The 18152-nt window shown below is 46.7% G+C and overlaps 1 protein-coding gene across 1 annotated transcript in view; it reads right to left on the bottom strand.

Moving 5' to 3' along the window:
* Positions 1-4852: 4852 nt before the first annotated feature.
* The window catches only part of HRH3 (histamine receptor H3), a 51557-nt gene continuing 38257 nt past the window's right edge, over positions 4853-18152 (bottom strand). The window contains exon 3 of the mRNA XM_060230705.1: positions 4853-5760. Coding sequence (XP_060086688.1) covers positions 4864-5760 — 897 coding nt within the window. The 3' untranslated portion in view covers positions 4853-4863. The remainder of the gene's footprint in view (positions 5761-18152) is intronic.

The following is an 18152-nucleotide window of genomic DNA, read 5'->3' as shown; positions in this document are numbered from 1 at the left end:
GGTGGGGATTCCCCACCCCAGAGGTTCCCAACCCACTGGCCTGCATTGGGCTGGCGGGGGCGGGATCCTCCCCCAACATCACTGGTGCAATGATGTCACTCACAGTGATGTCATCGCACTAGCGACGTCATGTGCTGGCCGCTCTAGGAAAGGAAACCTCTATTGTTTTTCCGGATGCTCTAGCAATTTGGAGGGAAAGCTATATGATACCTTTTGTACAGACAAGTCATAGTTAAAATAAACCATAATAATAATAACAATAATCTTTAATTTGTATTAAAGATTGTATTTAAACCTTGAGTTCACATGATGTCTGAAACCAAGCCACTGAGTTGTGATGTGTGGGTTACAGGTAGGGGTGCCTGCTCTGGAATTGGAAACACCTGAGGATTTGAGGACTGGAGCCGGGGGAGGCTTAGGATTGGAGAGGGGAAGGATCTCGACAGGGTATAATGCCATAGAGTCCGCCTTCCAAAGCAGCCATTTTTTTCTCCCGGAGAACTGATCTCTGAAATCTAGAGATGATTTGTAATAACAGGAGATTTCCAGGTGCCACCTGGAGGTTGGCAACTCTAGCTGGTGGGTTGTGCCTGCAGTCACGTGACTGCTTTCAGTGGTACAGTGAGGTTATTTTAGAGTTTGGACTCAGTGGTCTTAATGCTCCCCTTTCAAGGGGCAGCTTGAACATTCAACAGTGCCCACGTGACCTGGAAGTGATGTCATTACAACAAGGAAGTTGGGGTGATGCTCTTGTACTTGGGGAAACTCTGTGGTAGAAGCCGAATTTAACTCTCTAAAGGTGCAGGGTAGCTGGTGCAGATGCCGGAGCATCAGCCTGGCAGATAGGATTGCCAGCCTCCTGGTGGGGGGCTGGAGATCTCCCAGAATTACAACTGTTCTTCTTCTTCATCTCCTGGCACTTCTCAGGCTCTACTTCCAAATTTCCAGGAATTTTCCAGCCTGGAGTTGGCAGCCCTCATTAGCAGCGGCCAACTCCCCTCTATTTCTCAAGATCAGATTGTCCTGAACAGCTGAACAGCAACAGGAAATTTTTACCCCCGGAAATTTATAAGCCTCAGTCACCTTCCTTGTTTGATGTTTGCTTCTTTTTTTTACATGTCAAGAACAATTTTTTGTTCACACAAGAAATACATTCTATATCTTTTAAAAAAATCAGTTATGAAAAGTGCTTCTCTTTCTAAAGTGCCTTTCTGTTTTTAAAGCTCTCTGTAATGGAATCCAAAGCCGGCCTCTGTGGCTGATCAAAACAGACTAGCTGATGGGGGCCAAAATTAGAGGTTGAAGAAACCTTTATTAATGTTGACAAACGAGAAATGTTTTGGCATCTCCCCGCCCAGATAGTGAGGCAATGAGTCTGAAATTCTTGCTCTTTTCCCATAAATATATAATAAACCAGCTAGGCAATGAGAATCTTATACTCACATCAAAAAAGTAATAAGTCCCTCCAGTTCTTCTTATCTCTTGATCGCAACACACTTTGCAAAGAAAATTGCTTTCTGAGCTGGTTCTTCAAATAAGTATCGTAATACCCCTGGGTCCCTGGGTTCAAATCTTGCCTCTGCCATAAGGTTGCCAGCCTCCAGGTGATGGCTGGAGATCTCCTGGGATTACAACTGATCTCCAGGTGACCAAGATCAATTCACCTAGAGAAAACGGCTGCTTTGGAAGGTGGATTGTATGACAGCATACTCCATTGAAGTCCTTCCCCTCCCTAAACCACACATTCCTCTGCCCCACCCCCAAAATCTCCAGGTATTCCCCCAACCAGAACTGTCAACCTTACTCTTCCTGAAGATCCTGTGTTACAGGCCCCTTTCCCTCCCTTTGGAAACAGGGATAAGGAGGCTGGCCAGCAGTGCAGTGTCAGACTGGAATACACCTGATATCTTCTTGTCCCCACTGCCCCTGAGAGCCAGTTTGGTGTAGTGGTTAAGTATGCAGACTCTTATCTGGGAGAACCGGGTTTGATTCCCCACTCCTCCTCTTGCACCTGCTGGAATGGCCTTGGGTCAGCCATAGCTCTTATAGGGGTTGTTCTTGAAAGGGCAGCTGCTGTGAGAGCTCTCTCAGCCCCACCCACCTCACAGGGTGTCTGTTGCGGGGGAGGAAGACTGTGATCGTGAACCACTCTGGGATTCTGAGATTCAGAGTGGAGGACAGGATATCAATCCAATAATTTCTTTTTCATTTTTTTCATTATCATCTCTCTCTGCCAGCTTAACACATCTGATGAGTAGAAAAGGAGCCAGAGTCCAGCAGCACATTAAAGGCTAACAAAGTTTCTGGCAGGTGATGAGCTTTTGTGAGTCATTTCTCACTTCTTCAGATATCTGCAACAACTTGAGTGAGAAAGCCTAACTCTTTGTTCAACCCAGAGGGGGGGGGGGTGTTATATGGGATTTTGACCGCAGAGTTTTAAAAAGGATGCATACAGAGGATCCAGTCACTGACCCTGAAGAAGTGGACTCGTCCACAAAACCTTGCTATTTTTTTTTAGTCTCTGTGGTACCACGTGACTCCAATTGATTTTTAAAAATGTCTTTCTGTGATATTCTTACTAAAGGGCACCTTGCATGGGGCTTTTTTTTCTGTAGCAGGAACTCCTTTACATATTAGGTCACACACCCCTGATTAGGGTTGCCAAGTCCAATTCAAGAAATATCTGGGGACTTTGGGGGTGGAGCCAGGAGATTTTTTGGGGGGTGGAGCCAGGAGACATTGTGGGTGGAGCCAGGAGCAAGGTTGTGACAAGCATAATTGAACTCCAAAGGGAGTTCTGGCCATCACATTTAAAGGGACTGCACACTTTTTAAAAATGCCTTCCCACCTTGGAAATAATGAAGGATAGGGGCACTTCTTTGGAAGCTCACAGAATTGGACCCTGCAGTCCAAACTTTTTGAAACTTGGAGGGTGCTTTGAGGAGAGGTATCGGATGCTATGCTGCAAATTTGGTGCCTCTACCTCAAAAAACAGCCTCTACCTCAACAGAGCCCCAGATACGTGCCAGTCAATTCTCCATTATTCCCTATGGGAATCGGTCTCCGTAGGGAATAATGAGTGCCTAGCAGACATTTCCCTCTCCCCCTGCTTTCTGATGACCCTTAAGCAGGGGGAGGGCCTCCAAACCAGGGGATCCCCTGCCCCCACCTGGGGAGTGACAACCCTACCCCTGACGTAGCCAATCCCCCAAGAGCTTACAGGGCTCTTCCTACAAGGCCTACTGTAGGCTCCAGGAGGATTGGCTACATCAAAAGTGTGTGGCCTAATATGCAAAGGAGTGCCTACTACAAAAAAAACCTTGACCGTGCACAATCACTCGGTCACTAGGGTTGCCAAATCCTTCCCAGAAACGGGGGGGAGGGGGGCATGGTAGCTTATCACCAGCAGAGAGAGGCCTATGACAGTGATGCAGCAACCTCGCCTACTGATGCAGTGACATTACTTCTGGGATGTCAGAATATAGTTGGTAACACCAGGTGCTTTGGCTTGGGGGTGAACATTCCAAGTGTGTCTCTCCAGCCTAGACCTCCCCACCACGGTTGGTAAGTCCCTTCCTCTGACCAGCTGATTGGCAGCAGGGGCCGTGGACTGGGGGCAAGGAATTCCATTCCCCTGGTGAGGGGTTGGCAGCCCTATAGGTGGGCATCATGGAAAGTTTTTTAAGAGGAGAAGATATTGGATTTATATCCCACCCTCCACTCTGAATCTCAAAGTCTCAGAGCGGCTCACAATCTCCTTTACCTTCCTCCCCCACAACAGACACCCTGTGAGGTAGGTGGGGCTGAGAGAGCTCTCACAGAAGCTGCCCTTTCAAAGACAACAACTGTGATAGCTATGGCTAACCCAAGGCCATTCCAGCAGCTGCAAGCGGAGGAGTGGGGAATCAAGCTCGGTTCTCCCAGATAAGAGTCCGTGCACTTAACCACTACACCAAACTGGCTCTCTAAAGGAGGAGATTGGATTTATACCCTGCCCTTCACCCAGGAGTCTCACAGCAACTTACTGTCTCCTTCCTTTCCACCTCCCCACAACAGACACTATGTGAGGTAGGTAGAGCTGAGAGAGCTCTTTCCAGAACTGCTCTTGAGAGAGCATCTCTGAGAGAAGGTCACCCAGCTGGCTGCATCTGGAGGAGTGGGGATTCAAACCTGGTTCTCCCAGATTAGAGTCTGTGCACTTAACCACTACACTAAACTGTCTTGTCCATAAATTCCCCCATCTAAAAAAGGAAATCCACAGCAATTTCCCTAACAGGTTCAGTGTTGAATCACGTATGTGTAGGGTTGCCAACTCCGGGTTGGGAAAGACCTGGAGATTTGGGAGGTGGAGCTTGAGTAGGGTGAGGTTTAGAGGGGAGAGGGACTTCAGTGTAGTATAGTGCCATAGAGTCCACCTTCCAAAGCGGCTATATTGTCCAAGTGAAGAGATCTTTGTCTCCTGGAAATCAGGTGTAATCCCAGAAGACCTCCAGACAGTACCTGGAGATTGGCAACCCTGTTATGTGGCACGTAGCATATCCCCAGTTCTATCTGCTTAATGAATCTTGAGGAGCGGGGCTAAGGCTGACCTCTCTGCAACATCTTGGCGAGCGATTCCATCAATAAGAGATTCTCTTCCTTTCATTTGCCCCCCCTGCTAAGCATCAAGACCAGTTGAGCTGCAAATGGCAGAGCACTTTTCATGTGTACAAATGTGGAGATCACAGCTCAAAACAGCATGCCTGCCTGGACCCTTTGATCATCATGCTTGTGTCTGTCCGGCACCAGCCTCCCACTATAAGCACCTGGCCCCCTCTTGAAGCTTCTCTCACGCTCCAGACTTACAAAATGGATCTTTTCAAGTTACTTCCAGCATTTTTGGAAAGAAGTGTGGGGCTGAATCTTTAGTTTCTTAGGGCATAGGAGTTTCACGAAAGCCCTCCGGAAACTGTAGTGACACAGCGGGTACAGGACCGGGTTGATGGCAGAGTTGATCCACAAGAGCCAGAAGGAAGTCTCGTACCAATATTCAGGGATACAATGGCCGTGGCAAGCCGCCCGGATGATCATGAGGAGCGTGTACGGTGCCCAACAGAGGCCAAAAATGCCCACAATAACTGCTAGTGATTTGGCCACCTTCTTGTCGCGGCTGAGCCTGAAACGTTGCGTGATGTTCTGGGAGACCACCTTCATCCTTTTCTCTAAGGAGAGAGTAGAGGCAGAATGCTTATAGCTCCTTTTGGGAGCGGGTTTCAGTTTGTTGCTCGGAGGCCCCGAACTCTCTGTGCTGGACGCCTGGGATTGTTTTATTTCTGCATCCTCATGGCCATTCTCCTTTGGCAGGTCCCATTTGGGCACCTCCAAGGTTTCCGCTGGGTTACTCTGTTCCCACTTACAGCATTTCAGAGAGACCTTTGTTTCCGGGTTCATTTCCATCTCCTCCATGAAGTTCTGGCTCTGGTTTTCGTGGAGCACGTCCAATCGGATTTTGGTGCGTTTGTGAATGTTCAGGTAGATGCTCAGGTTGAAGAACATCACACTGAGGAAAGGGGTGAAGAACTCGATGGTGGAGGCTGTGATGAGGAAATACCAGTTGTAGAAAAACTCCGCATAGCATTCCCCCTCGGGGATGATGCTTCCACCGGAGATGTATTCCCAGCTGATAATGGCAGGTCCGTAGAGGAGGAAGGCCAGGAACCAAACCATCATCATCTTGAACACGGCTTGCTTGGTGTCCCCTTGCTGAGCTCTGTAGGAGACCTGAAATGGAGGAGAAAAGAAATACTTCCATCAGTTATGGGCCTACGGCTGCCATCTCTGGTTTGGGAAATTCCTGGAGACTTGAGGGTGGAACATGGGGAGGGGAGATGGGGGAGGGTTTATAAAATGGCTTTTTTATAGCAGGAACTCCTTTGCATATTAGGCTACACACCCAGATGCAGCCAATCCTCCAAGAGTTTACAGGGCTCTTCTTCCAGGGCTTACTGTAAACTCCAGGAGGATTAGCTACATTGGGGGGTGAGGGTGGCCTAATATGCAAAGGAGTTCCTGCTACAAAAAAGCCCTGGTTTATAGCATTGACAGCCTCCAGGTGGTGGCTGGAGATCTGGGATTACAGCTGATCATCAGGATATCAGTTCACCTGGAGCAAATGATCACTTTGGCTCTGTAGCAGGGGTGGCCAAACTTGCTTAACATAAGAACCGCATAGAATAAATATCAGATTATTGAGAGAAGGAAGGAAGGAAGGAAGGAAGGAAGGAAGGAAGGAAGGAAGGAAGGAAGGAAGGAAGGAAGGAAGGAAGGAAGGAAGGAAGGAAGGAAGGAAGGAAGGAAGGAAGGAAGGAAGGAAGGAAGGAAAATGGGGAGGAGGGAGATGTGGAAAGAAAGCAACTTTAAATGCATTCTCCAAGCTGCTGGCTGGCTCAGCTTGGATAAGTGATTTAAAGAAACAAATGCCTTCTCCAAGATGACTGACAGGATGGTGGGGACTTAAAGAGCCACACAATATGTGGCTCCTGAGCCACAGTTTGGCCACCCCTGTTCTGTAGCATTGAAGTCCCTCCCCTCCCCCAAACCCGCTCTTCTCAGGTTCTACCCCTCCTCCCAAATCTCCAGATATTTCCCAACCTGGAGCTGGAAACACTACACAGAGACCACCCTCCAAAGCAGCCATTTTCTCCACGGGAACTGATCTCTGTAGTCTGGAAATCAGTCATAATTCTGGGAGATCTCCAGGCCCCACTTGGAGGCTGGCAACCCTATTAAGGTTGCTGTTTATTTATTAAAACATTTCTCCCCTTTCCTTTCCTTGTGTTTCCAGGTGGTTTACAATAAGAGATTAAAAAAACATGTCCAGTTCAAACCAGAACGAAATAGCAAACCTCAGATTTCTCCCTCCCTTCTCGCCTTTAAAGACACCTGCCATTCAAAGACATTCAAAAGCCCTGGGACACAGTCAGGCTTCATAGCGCTTCCTGAAGATCTCTGAGGACAAGGCGTCTCCCACCTCTTGAGGAAGCCTGCTCTATAAAGCAGGAGCTGAGATGGGAAAAATCTGAGATCTGGCCAACACCAGATGGACCGCCCTGGGTGATGGGATGGACAACAGACACACAGACAGGGCTTTTTCCGTAGCAGGAACTTCTTTGCATATTAGGCCATACACCCCTGGTGTAGCCAATGCTCCAAGAGCTTACAGGGCTTTTCTTACAGGGCCTACTGTAAGCTCCAGGAGGATTGGTTATCTCAGGGAGGTGTGGCCTAATATGCAAAGCAGTTAACATAAGAGAAGCCATGTTCGATCAGGCCAATGGCCCATCCAGTCCAACACTCTGTGTCACACAGTGGCCAAAAAAAAAAATTATATATATATATATACACACACACACACTGTGGCTAATAGCCACTGATGGGCCTCTGCTCCATATTTTTATCTAACCCCCTCTTGAAGGTGGCTATGCTTGTGGCCGCCACCACCTCCTGTGGCAGTGAATTCCACATGTTAATCACCCTTTGGGTGAAGAAGTACTTCCTTTTATCCGTTTTAACCTGTCTGCTCAGCAATTTTTTGTAGTTCCTGCTACAAAAAAAAGCCCTGCATGTAGAGATACAAAAACCAGTAGATGAAGATGAGATTATTTAGCCAAGTGCCCTCCTCATTGCTGGGCTTCCCTGTGTTAGATGTTCTCTTGCCCCAAACCAGAAAGCTATTTAATTTGTTTATTCTTAATTTCCTTTTCAATTATGGATACAACCAAAACCCAAGCAAATCCATAAACAATAAATACTTAAGATCAGGCCTTGAATTCAACAGGGGCTCATGGCAGCACAGCTCCTGAACTTTTCCGACGGCCCCCCCCCTCCTCCTCACCTATCTTGTCCATTGAGTAGTAGGTGCAGCTGCATAACAATCCCTGGATTAGGAGAGTGGGCAGCCAGCCAGCCACCAGGGGCTTTGCCACACCTCCAGCAGCCCTCATTAACTCCTGGAGAAGCCCACACTACCCTTTCTCCACTACTTCTGTGATTTTGGGCGGTGGGTGGCTTGCTGGCCTTTTGACTGGGGGGGGTGGAGCCAAAAAGAGCCCCAGGTGAGCGAGGCCTGCTTGGGCTGGTTGGATCTCTAGCCAGCCCAAGCAGGTCTCGTTCTCCCAGGGCTCCTTCCTTCTCGCTTCGGGTTGTTTTTGGCTGGTGGTGGGGGGGTGGCATATGCTAATGTGTTATGCTAATGAGCTCCGCCACCTATTTTTCTACAAAACGACCCCTGCTTAAGATCACTTAAAAATGCACACCAGAAATCTAGCAACAGCTTCCACCCAGCCCACATCATTTGAAACCAACAGTTTCAAAATAATATAATTACTAAAAGCACTGAACGTCAGAGTTGACAAGAGATCCCGATTCATCTCGCCTAGCTTCAATAAACAAAGGGCAGCATAACAGCACATGGGAAATGGTCTCTGTTGCTCTGGATGCACAAGAACCTTTTCTTTCAGTCCAGGGAATATCCTTTAAGCCTTCCTGTGTATTCAGCTGTCGGGGGTGAATTGCATCTTGCCAAAAGAATTAAACATCTGAGTTTGGGATTCTCGATAGTAGCCAAATAATTAGCAACTGTAAAGGAAGTTGCAGGGATATCGCCATAATACAAAGGAGAACACTTCCTGTATGCATCAGTGATCTTGCTTGCCACCTTTCTGTGTGCTGCTGAGCTGCTTAGGAAACAATGCTCTGCCCTGACCCTGCCGCCTGGTCCCTTGTTGCTAGTAGTTTTCTTTCTTTGTTTTTATTCAATTTGTTTTTTAATTAATACCTTTCTCCCAAATGGGAACCCAAAGTGGCTTACATCCTCTTCCTTGCCTCCATTTTATCTTCACAGCAACCCTGTGAGGTAGGTTGGGCTGGGAGAGCGTGACTGGTCCAAGCTCTCCCAGCAACCCTCCATGGCACCATTGGGGATTCAAACCCGGGTCTCCCAGAGACTAGGCCAGCAGTCTGGTGTAGTGGTTAAGTTCACGGACTCTTATCATGGAGAACCAGGCTTGATTCCCCACTCCTCCACTTGCAGCTGCTGGAATGGCCTTGGGTCAGCCATAGCTCTTGCAGACCTGTCCTTGAAAGGGCAGCTCCTGGGAGAGCTCTCTCAGCCCCACCTGCCTCACGGGGTGTCTGTTGTGGGGCGAGAAAGTAAAGGCGATTGTAAGCTGCTCTGAGATTCAGAGTGTAAGGCAGGGTATAAATTCAATTTCTTCTTCTTCTGACTGGCTCAGCATCATGGGTGTATGGCCTAATACGCAAATGAGTTCCTGCTGGGCTTTTTCTACAAAAAAGGCCCTGTGTGAAACAATGGTGTGTCAGAGGGTGTGGCCTGATATGCAAACGAGTTCATTATTTGTTTATTTCATTTATACCCTCACTTTTGTCCCCAAACCCAGATGGGTTTACAACATGCTCCTCTACTCCGTTCTAGCCACACAACAACCCTGTGAGGTAGGGTAGGCTGAGAGCGTGTATGACTGGGTCTCCCAGACCCTAGCCTAATACTCTGACCACTTTAACACCCTCACCCTGGCTGTCACGTGACCAACTGTAATACATACTGGGATCTTGAGCCACCAACAGTGGACAGTAGCAACAAAATGAATGCCTTACAAGCTGAGCCGTTTGCATTTTTGCATTGCACGAATGCTGAAAATTCGGGAGCCTGAAAACTACTCTAAGGACGCCTGTGCTCTGTGCTCAGCTTATCCCCACGATGCATTTGCATAAAAGCAATATTAATTCCATCACTGATGTAAAAAAGGCTTTTAGCCTCCTCTGCATCTATCGTGCACCATTTGAGTGGGATTTTTTGTTGCTTTCTCAATTAGTTCATTAGTTCCTGTATTGAAATGGAGGATATTAAATACAAAATATTACAGGAGCCCTAAAAAGCCTGCTTTGATCATGAAAGCGCCATTGTGTAAGAGGCAGTTTCTAGAAGTGCCAACTGGCCTGGAGAAAAAAATGTCGCACTCCTTCGATGTACGTTAGTGGCATCAAGTTGCAACTGACTCCTGGCCATCCCTGCAAGCGGTTCTCAAGGTGAGTGATGAAGCCAAAGTGGTTGGCCATTGCCTTCTTCTGCAGTGTCTCCCTTGGTGGGCTCCCACCCAGTACCAGCACTGCCCCAACAAGATCGATATGAGCCCACCATCCCTCCCACATTCCTCTGTGCAAGCACCAGTCGTTTCCGACTCCGGGGTGACTTCGCATCACGACATTTTCATGGCTGACTTTTTACGGCGTGGTTTGCCATTGTCTTTCCCAATCCTCTAAACTTTCCCCCCAGCATGCTGGATACTCATTTTACCGACCTCGGAAGGACGGAAGGATGAGTCAACCTTGAGCCAGCTACCTGAACCCAGCATCCACCGGGATCAAACTCAGGTCATGAGCAGAGGGCATGGACTGCAGTACTGCAGCTTTACCACTCTGCACCACAGAGGCTAAATAGGATGTTGTGTACTCTCACATCATGGAAAGCTTCAGCTGCTCTTTTCCACACAGTTTGGTGTAGTGGTTAGATGCACGGACTCTTATCTGGGAGAACCAGATTTGATTCCCCACTCCTCCACTTGCACCTTCTGGAATGGCCTTGGGTCAGCCATAGCTCTCGCAGAGCTTGTCCTCTTTCTACTTCTGCTTCTTCTACTTCTTCTGTTTCTTCTTTTACTTCTGCTTCTTTTTCTACTGCTGCTTCCAGCCTACCTCACAGGTCTGAATCTCTGCTCCGTCACAGAAGCTTGCTGAGTGACCTTGGGCAAGTCCTATGCTCTCAGCCAAACCTACCTTCCAATGTTGTTACAAGGATAAAATGGAGGCAAGGAGAATTCTGTAAATCCCTTTGGGACTCCATTGAAAGCCAGTTTGGTGTAGTGGTTAAATGTGCAGACTCTTAACTGGGAGAACAAGGTTTGATTCCCCACTCCTCCGCTTGCACCTGCTGGAATGGCCTTGGGTCAGCCATAGCTCTCACAGAGCTGTTCTTGAAAGGGAAACTTCTGTAAGAGCTCTCTCAACCCCACCCACCTCACAGGGTACCTTTTATGGAGGAGGAAGGTAAAGGATATTGTGAGCTGCTCTGAGACTCTGATTCAGAGAGAAGGGCTGGTCATAAAGCTACATTCTTTTTCTTCCTTTTCTAAAACTCTGTTAAAGGGACAGGGCATTTTTTCTGGGGCAGTTGGCATCCTGAGCAGCTCCTTCTGCTTTCCTCCCTTCCTTCTTGGTTCCTTTATTGGATGTGTTTACATTTTGCAGTACCATGTGGCCCAATATTTTCTAGGCTGTCCCGCTACAGGCTGCAGATGAGTACGGCATATTTGAAGATGGCCAAGCAGGAACTCATTTGCATAGGCCACACCCCCTGATGGCACCATTGTTTCACACAGGGCTTTTTCAGCAGGAATTCATTTACTTATTAGGCCACAGCTAACGCTCTCTCTAAGCTGTGGAGTCTTGCGAGCAAAAATTCTACTTCATGAGCGCTAAAGTTGTGAGTTACTGCATATATCAGTTTGCTCAGGGGCCATTTTTCCTGAGCTAAGACAAAAATGTGTGAGCCAGAGGCTAAAAAACTGTGAGCTAGCTCACACTAACTCCGCTTAGAGGGAATACTGGGCCACACCTCTTGACACTAAGCCAGCTAGAACTGTGCTTTCCTGCTAAAAAAAAAAGCCCTGTTTTTGAATATCTCCCTCCCCCCAAATTAAATTCTCTGCATGCAGAAAGCTATCCTTCCAAGAAGGAGGGTTCAACCTAAGTGTTTTCCTGGCCTTCAAAAACAGGTTGGGGAGGAATGGTGGCTCAGTGGTAGAGCATCTGCTTGGAAAGCAGAAGGCCCCAGGTTCAATCCCCGGCATCTCCAACTAAAAAGGGTCCAGGCAAATTGGTGTGAAAAACCTCAGCTTCTATTTCTCTCTATGCAGGGAGGCAGGCAACCATCCTGTTGCTTGAGTTCCCAGGAGTCCCCTTTGGTGAGAGGAAGGCTTCAAATGTTGCTGGCAAGATACCTGCCCATGTTTTTGTTGTTGTGGGGAAGCAGGGCTTTATTTTGTAGCAGGAACTCCTTTGCATATTAGGCCACACACCCCTGAGGTAGCCAATCCTGGAGTTTACAGTAGGCCCTGTACGAAGAGCCTGGCAAGCTCCAGGAGGATTGGCAAAATCAGAGAAGTGTGGCCTAATATGCAAAGGAGTTCCTGCTACAAAAAAAGCCCTGTGGGGAAGCATTCCAAGAGGCAGCTTACTCACCTGCAGCTCATAATGATGCAGTCGAGGGAAAGCATTGGCCACAGCTGTCTCTTGTGTGTATGAAATAGAAAGATAGCTGGCAATAGAGCCTTCCAGAGGGTCGCCATGCTGGTCTGCAGTAGTGGAGCTGGATTCGAGTCCAGCAACACCTTAGACATGAACAAGATTTGCAGGTGAGGAGTTAAAGCTCCTTTTGATGTGGTGTCTCACGAAGGAAACTTTGACTCTTGAAAGCTCATCTGCCCCAAAAAAGCCTTCCCTCCCTTTTGGTCTCTAAGGCCCTCCTGGATTTCCATTCTGTACGGCTAAATGCTGTGTTGTTTGTCCGATGTGGAGGGTGGAAAGGCAACGCTGGCATCTGATGGCATAAATCACATTAGAGCAGGGGTGGCCAAACTTGCTTAACATAGGAACCACATAGAATAAATGTTAGATGTTTGAGAGCTGCAAGACATGAATGTAGGAAGAAGGAAGGAAGATGGGAGGGAGGGAGAGGTGAAAGGAAGCAACTTTACACGCATTCTTCAAGCTGCCAGCTGGCTTGGCTTGGAGAAGTGATTTAAAGAGACAAATGCCTTCTCTAAGCTGGCCAACAGGGCAGTGGGGTTTTTGAGAGCCACACGATATGTGTGAAAGAGCCACATGTGACTCCCAAGCCACAGTTTGGCCACCACTGTATTAGAGGATGAGCAGGAGTAGGGACCAGAGATGGGATGGCCGATGTTGCTGGGTCCACTGATGGTGTTGCTAGGATCTATATGAGAGCAAAGTTGGCATCTTGGTTTGTTGCAGACCAGTCACTTTGACAAAAAAATTAATGGGCATAAGTCTGGCATCAGAAACCACAACATTCAAAAACCAGTGGGGGACATTTTAACCTTCCAGGACATTCAGTAGCTGACCTAAAAGTAGCAGTTATTTTATGAAAGAATTTCAAAGGGCGATAAGAAAGAGAGACTGCTGAATTGGAACTGATAATGAAGCTCAAGACAATTCAACCCCCTGGACTGAATCAAGACCTAGGTTTCCTGTCATCTTGCCAATATTGATTTCTGCGTGCCTTCTATCTCTCTGCATATCACACCTAATCCAATCGCACCTGCTATTGTCATTTGCCTACTAATTTCATTTGGCATCTGAAATCACTCCACTCTCCAAGATATAAGGGCAGATGGACTCACATCCTAGCAGCGACTGAAGAAGTGAGCAGTGACTCATGAAAGCTCATGCCCTGCTACAAATCTTGTTAGACTTTAAGGTGCTACTGGACTCTTACACTTTTCTACTGTTAATTGCCAGGCATTACACAATGCAATTCTATATCTGATTCTCCTGTAATTATCACATCAAGCAAATTCACCATGAAATAATTTCATTGTTTGACTTTTGCAGTGTGAATATTTCACCTCCAGGCAAGCTAGGCAAGTACAAGCCTTCGCGTAGTTCTCGTTCCCAATATTCACTCATGAGTGGAGTGCTTGCATGGTATATCTCAGATCTTGAAAAAGTGAATTCAAATTTAATAATATCCTTTATCACAAGCTAGGGCATAAAAGCTACCTTCTAGCAATTTTGACATTTCTAAATGCTGTCCGAGCATTGGATCCCAAGGACAATAAAAGAATGAGGAGTCCCAAGAACCTGAAGCGTTGATCCTAAATCAGGGGTGTCAAACATGTGGCCTGGGGGCCAAATCAGGCCCTTGGAGGGCTCCTATCAGGCCCAAGAGCAACTGGCTGTCATCTGCTTCCTTCTCCCTCTCTCTTGCTTCCTTCTGCATTACAGCTTGCTTTGCAAGGCTTGCTCACTTGCACAGGAGCTACAGAGCAAAGCCTCTGTTTTCTCCATTGGCTGAGGCTTCTCCGTTGGCAAGGAAGGGAGAAGGAATAGCTTGCTTTGCCAGGCTCTCTCAATCACACAGCAGAGCTACTGAGCCAAGCCTCTCTTCCTTCTTTTGGCTGAGGCTCCTCCCCCTCCTGGTCCCCGGGGAAGGAAGGAAAGAGCCAGAGCTTCCTTTGCTCAGTTACCTGGATCCCATGGGAGAGATACAAAGAAAACACCTTTAAGACCAAGTGCTAATGTTTTACAGATTTTTAAAGTTTTTTTTTTAAAAAAAAATCCTTCATAAAGTTTATATCTCTGCTACCTAATCTTAAATAGGATATGGCCCAGCCTGACATGACTCAGCCCAACAAGGTCTCATTTATGTCAGATCCGGCCCTCATAACAAATGAGTTCAGCACCCCTGCCCTAAATAATAAAGGGTTAGAGAACATGCTTGTTAATCAAGGCTGGGAACTTCATCTGTGCATTCGCGGGATTAAAACAAGAGGCGTATCCAAGCCTGGCCAAGCCTTTTCGCCTTTCTTGTTAAGTCTATGAGGTTTCCCACAGCTCTTCTCTTCCAGGTTGCAAGATAAATTGGGAAAGTACAGAAGTCCCTGGGAGATTAAATGCAATGGACAGAAATCCTAATCTAGCTCTGGATTAATCCACTTTGTGAATAATTGTCTAAGATTTGTCAATTTCCAAAACATACACAGTAATACATCTGGAGAGTTACCAGCCTTGCAGGACAAATTTATTTTGAGCATACATCCCCCCCTTTAGAAAAGGAACATTATGCATAACCTATTGCAAGAAAAGGAATATGGCTGAGATAGTGAACAAATGGTACAGTTGTGTCTCTCTCTATACGGGGATGTTTAAGATCATGGCTGAAGAATATTGGCTGATGGTTGAGAAGAGAAATTCAGCATAGATACCCCTTAAAATGAACACACCTGAAGCTGCCAGGAGGCAACATCAAGGAAAGGCCTTGGCCTCTGTTCCTGTTGTTGGCTGTCCAAAGGAACTGGTTGACCACTGTGTGAGACAGAATGTGGACTAGATGGTCCACTGGTCTGATCCAGCAGGGCACTTCTTATCTTCTTATGAAGGCCTTGGCCTCTATGCCCTGTTGTTGGCCCTTCAGGGGAACTATTTGGTCCCTGTGTGAGACAGGATGCTGGACTAGATGGACCACTGGTCTGATCCAGCAGGGCTCTTCTTATCTTCTTATGAAGGCCTTGGCCTCTGTGCCCTGTTGTTGACCCTCCAGAGGAACTGGTTGGCCACTACGTGAGACTGAATGCTGGACAAGATGGACCACTGGTCTGATCCAACAGGGCTCTTCTTGTGTTTTTATATTCTTATGCCTTATACCAAATTAGACCCTTGGTCCATCAAAATCAGCATTGTCTACTCAGTCTGGCAGCAGTTCTCCAGTGTTTCAGGCAGAGGTCTCTCACATGACCTACTGGAGGTTTGGGGGACTGAACCACGATCACCAAGGAAGTCCAGGGTTGCTATGCAGAGGCAGGCAATGGCAAACCATCTCTGTTAGTCTCTCGCTGTGAAAATCCTACGGGGTCACTGTCTCTCTCTCTCTCGGCTTGACTTCGCGAACAAAGATTTAAGAAAGGTGCAGTAGTCCACGTCTGCTGCAGGCTCGTTGGTGGCTGACAAGACCAATGCAGGCCTGAACCGCCTACATGCAGGATCGGGACTGCGGCTTCCAGTGGCATCTTCCACCTGCCGTTTCGCCCCTTGCCCATCGCTGCAGGACTTGGTATGTTGTGGGATGTGGATACCCTTCAGGCCTGCGCAGAGGAATTTTTAGGTGAAGCACAGTGTGCGCAGTACTTGCTCCACCCTTTCACCATGGGGTCATCTGCCATGGCCTAGTAAGCCAGGACACCGGCAGCGAGTCCTCCAGGTGGTAGATGTTCTCTCTCGGGGGTCACTGTAAGTCAATGGAAACTTGACAGTCCTTTCCAGGGCTTTTTTTTTGTAGAAAAAGCCCAGCAGGAGCTCATTTGCATATTAGGCCACACCCCATGACTCCAAGCCAGCCGGGACTACGTCCCTGTGCATTCCTGCTCAAAAAAAGCCCTGCTCTTTTCCACCTACAGAGGGAGGTGATAACCTGGACTTCCTTCCCACCATGTGTCCCTTGGAAGGAAAGACTATGTTTGTGTCAGCAACATTTGTGAAATGGCCCTTCCTGTGTGTGATACAGAGACAACTGTCAAATTTAAATATGGATAGATCCAGGTAGGCAGCCATGTTGGTCTGAAGCAGTAGAACAAAGTAGGAGTCAAGTAGCACGTTTAAGACCAACAAAGTTTTATTCAGAATGTAAGTTTTTATGTGCAGGCACACTTCTTCAGACGAGGAATCAGGTACATACAGAGAAGGAATATTTGAAGCTGTGTATGATGCTTTTTGGGTAGGTCAGTTTTCTCACTCTACCTGGTCTCACAAAGTTGTGTTAAGACTCATATTCCTAGAACACTTTGTTACAAAGTCCTTGGGGAAAGGGCAGGGTAAATGAATAAAACCTAGCTTAAACCAAGCATCTGATTAGATAATAGATCTTTCTGCGGTAAATTGCTCCCATTTTTATACGGCTTTAAATATCTCTGCTTATCTCCTGGTGAGATAATTGAGTTTTTAAGACGTACACAATAATCCATTAAAAATAGTGTATTTGCAATTTCAAATCTTTGCTCGTCTTTCTCTGTTACATGACTTTGAACTGCTGTTAAAAGTTTCAAACAAGCCCTTTTCCCATTCTTTTGGGGGGTTGGTTAATCTTGATTTTCACAGACATCATTAACATAACTAGGATTTAGTCGATCCTTCCTTCCTTCCTTCCTTCCTTCCTTCCTTCCTTCCTTCCTTCCTTCCTTCCTTCCTTCCTTCCTTCCTTCCTTCCTTCCCTCCCTCTCTCTCTCTCTCTTTTTCTTTCTTTCTTTCTTTCTTTCTTTCTTTCTTTCTTTCTTTCTTTCTTTCTTTCTTTCTTTCTTTCTTTAGCAAAAGCATGAAAACTGGATTCTGGCACAAAACCAAAGACTTCCTGTTCCATAATGTCAGCTTTTTAAGAGTTTTAGGGTTATTTTCTTGCCATATTATATAGAAAAGTTTTAAACTGAGTGGATAGTCTGCCCAAGGCTCTGAAACTGAAGCCAATGGTGGGGGTGGGGATGTCTGCAATCAGCAATTATCTCCAGAGCCTCAGTCTTTCTCTCTTTTTATTCCAACAATGTTAAAGTCAAAGATTTCAGGTTTTCACGGCTGATAACATCATTAGGGTTTGTAGAATCTTTTGGGCTCAAGTGCCGTGTTCTACTGGCAGTAGTGCAGTGTTCTACTGGCACTTGAGCCCGAAAGATTCTACAAACCCTAATGTTAAAGTCCAGTGGCACCTTTAAGACCAACTAAGTTTTATTCAAGGTATGATTTTGTTGATCTTAAAGGTGCCACTAGACTCTAACGTTGTTCTACAGCTTCAGGCCAACATGGCTGCCCACCTGGATCTTTTTATTCCTGTTAACTTTGAATACTTTTTCACTCTGTCTTTACAAAAAAGATCTGAAACCCCTAGCCCTGAAAAGACCAAATTTTACAATCATGTAGAGTAAAACATACCAATTAAATAGTGTTGCAAGTTTGGCTTTTGATCTTTGTGGATCCACATATCTTACTCATCAAAGGGAAGGATTAAGTCTCTAACAATGCTAAATTTCCCCTAATTAATGTCAAATGTCAGGAGATTGTTTCGTTCAAGTATCCATCAGGGCTTGGAAAAGCTCTGTGTTCTGGGAGATTTGGGAACAGTGCATGGGGAGGGTGGCATTTCACAGAAATGTAACATCACTTTTACGTGACACTCCAGAAATCCCCCAATCTTTATTATCTTTACCATAGAGATTGGGGAAACCCCTAGACCAGCGTGGAAGATATGATATGACTTCTGGGTGGAGGAGAAATGGACATGACATCACTTCTGGATGACACTCTAGGGATCCCCC

Source organism: Heteronotia binoei, chromosome 2, assembly GCF_032191835.1.
Source record: "Heteronotia binoei isolate CCM8104 ecotype False Entrance Well chromosome 2, APGP_CSIRO_Hbin_v1, whole genome shotgun sequence".
NCBI classification, from domain to species: Eukaryota; Metazoa; Chordata; class Lepidosauria; order Squamata; family Gekkonidae; genus Heteronotia; species Heteronotia binoei.
The sequence above is the reverse complement of the archived record's forward strand: the minus strand, read 5'-3'. Positions and strand labels throughout refer to the sequence as shown.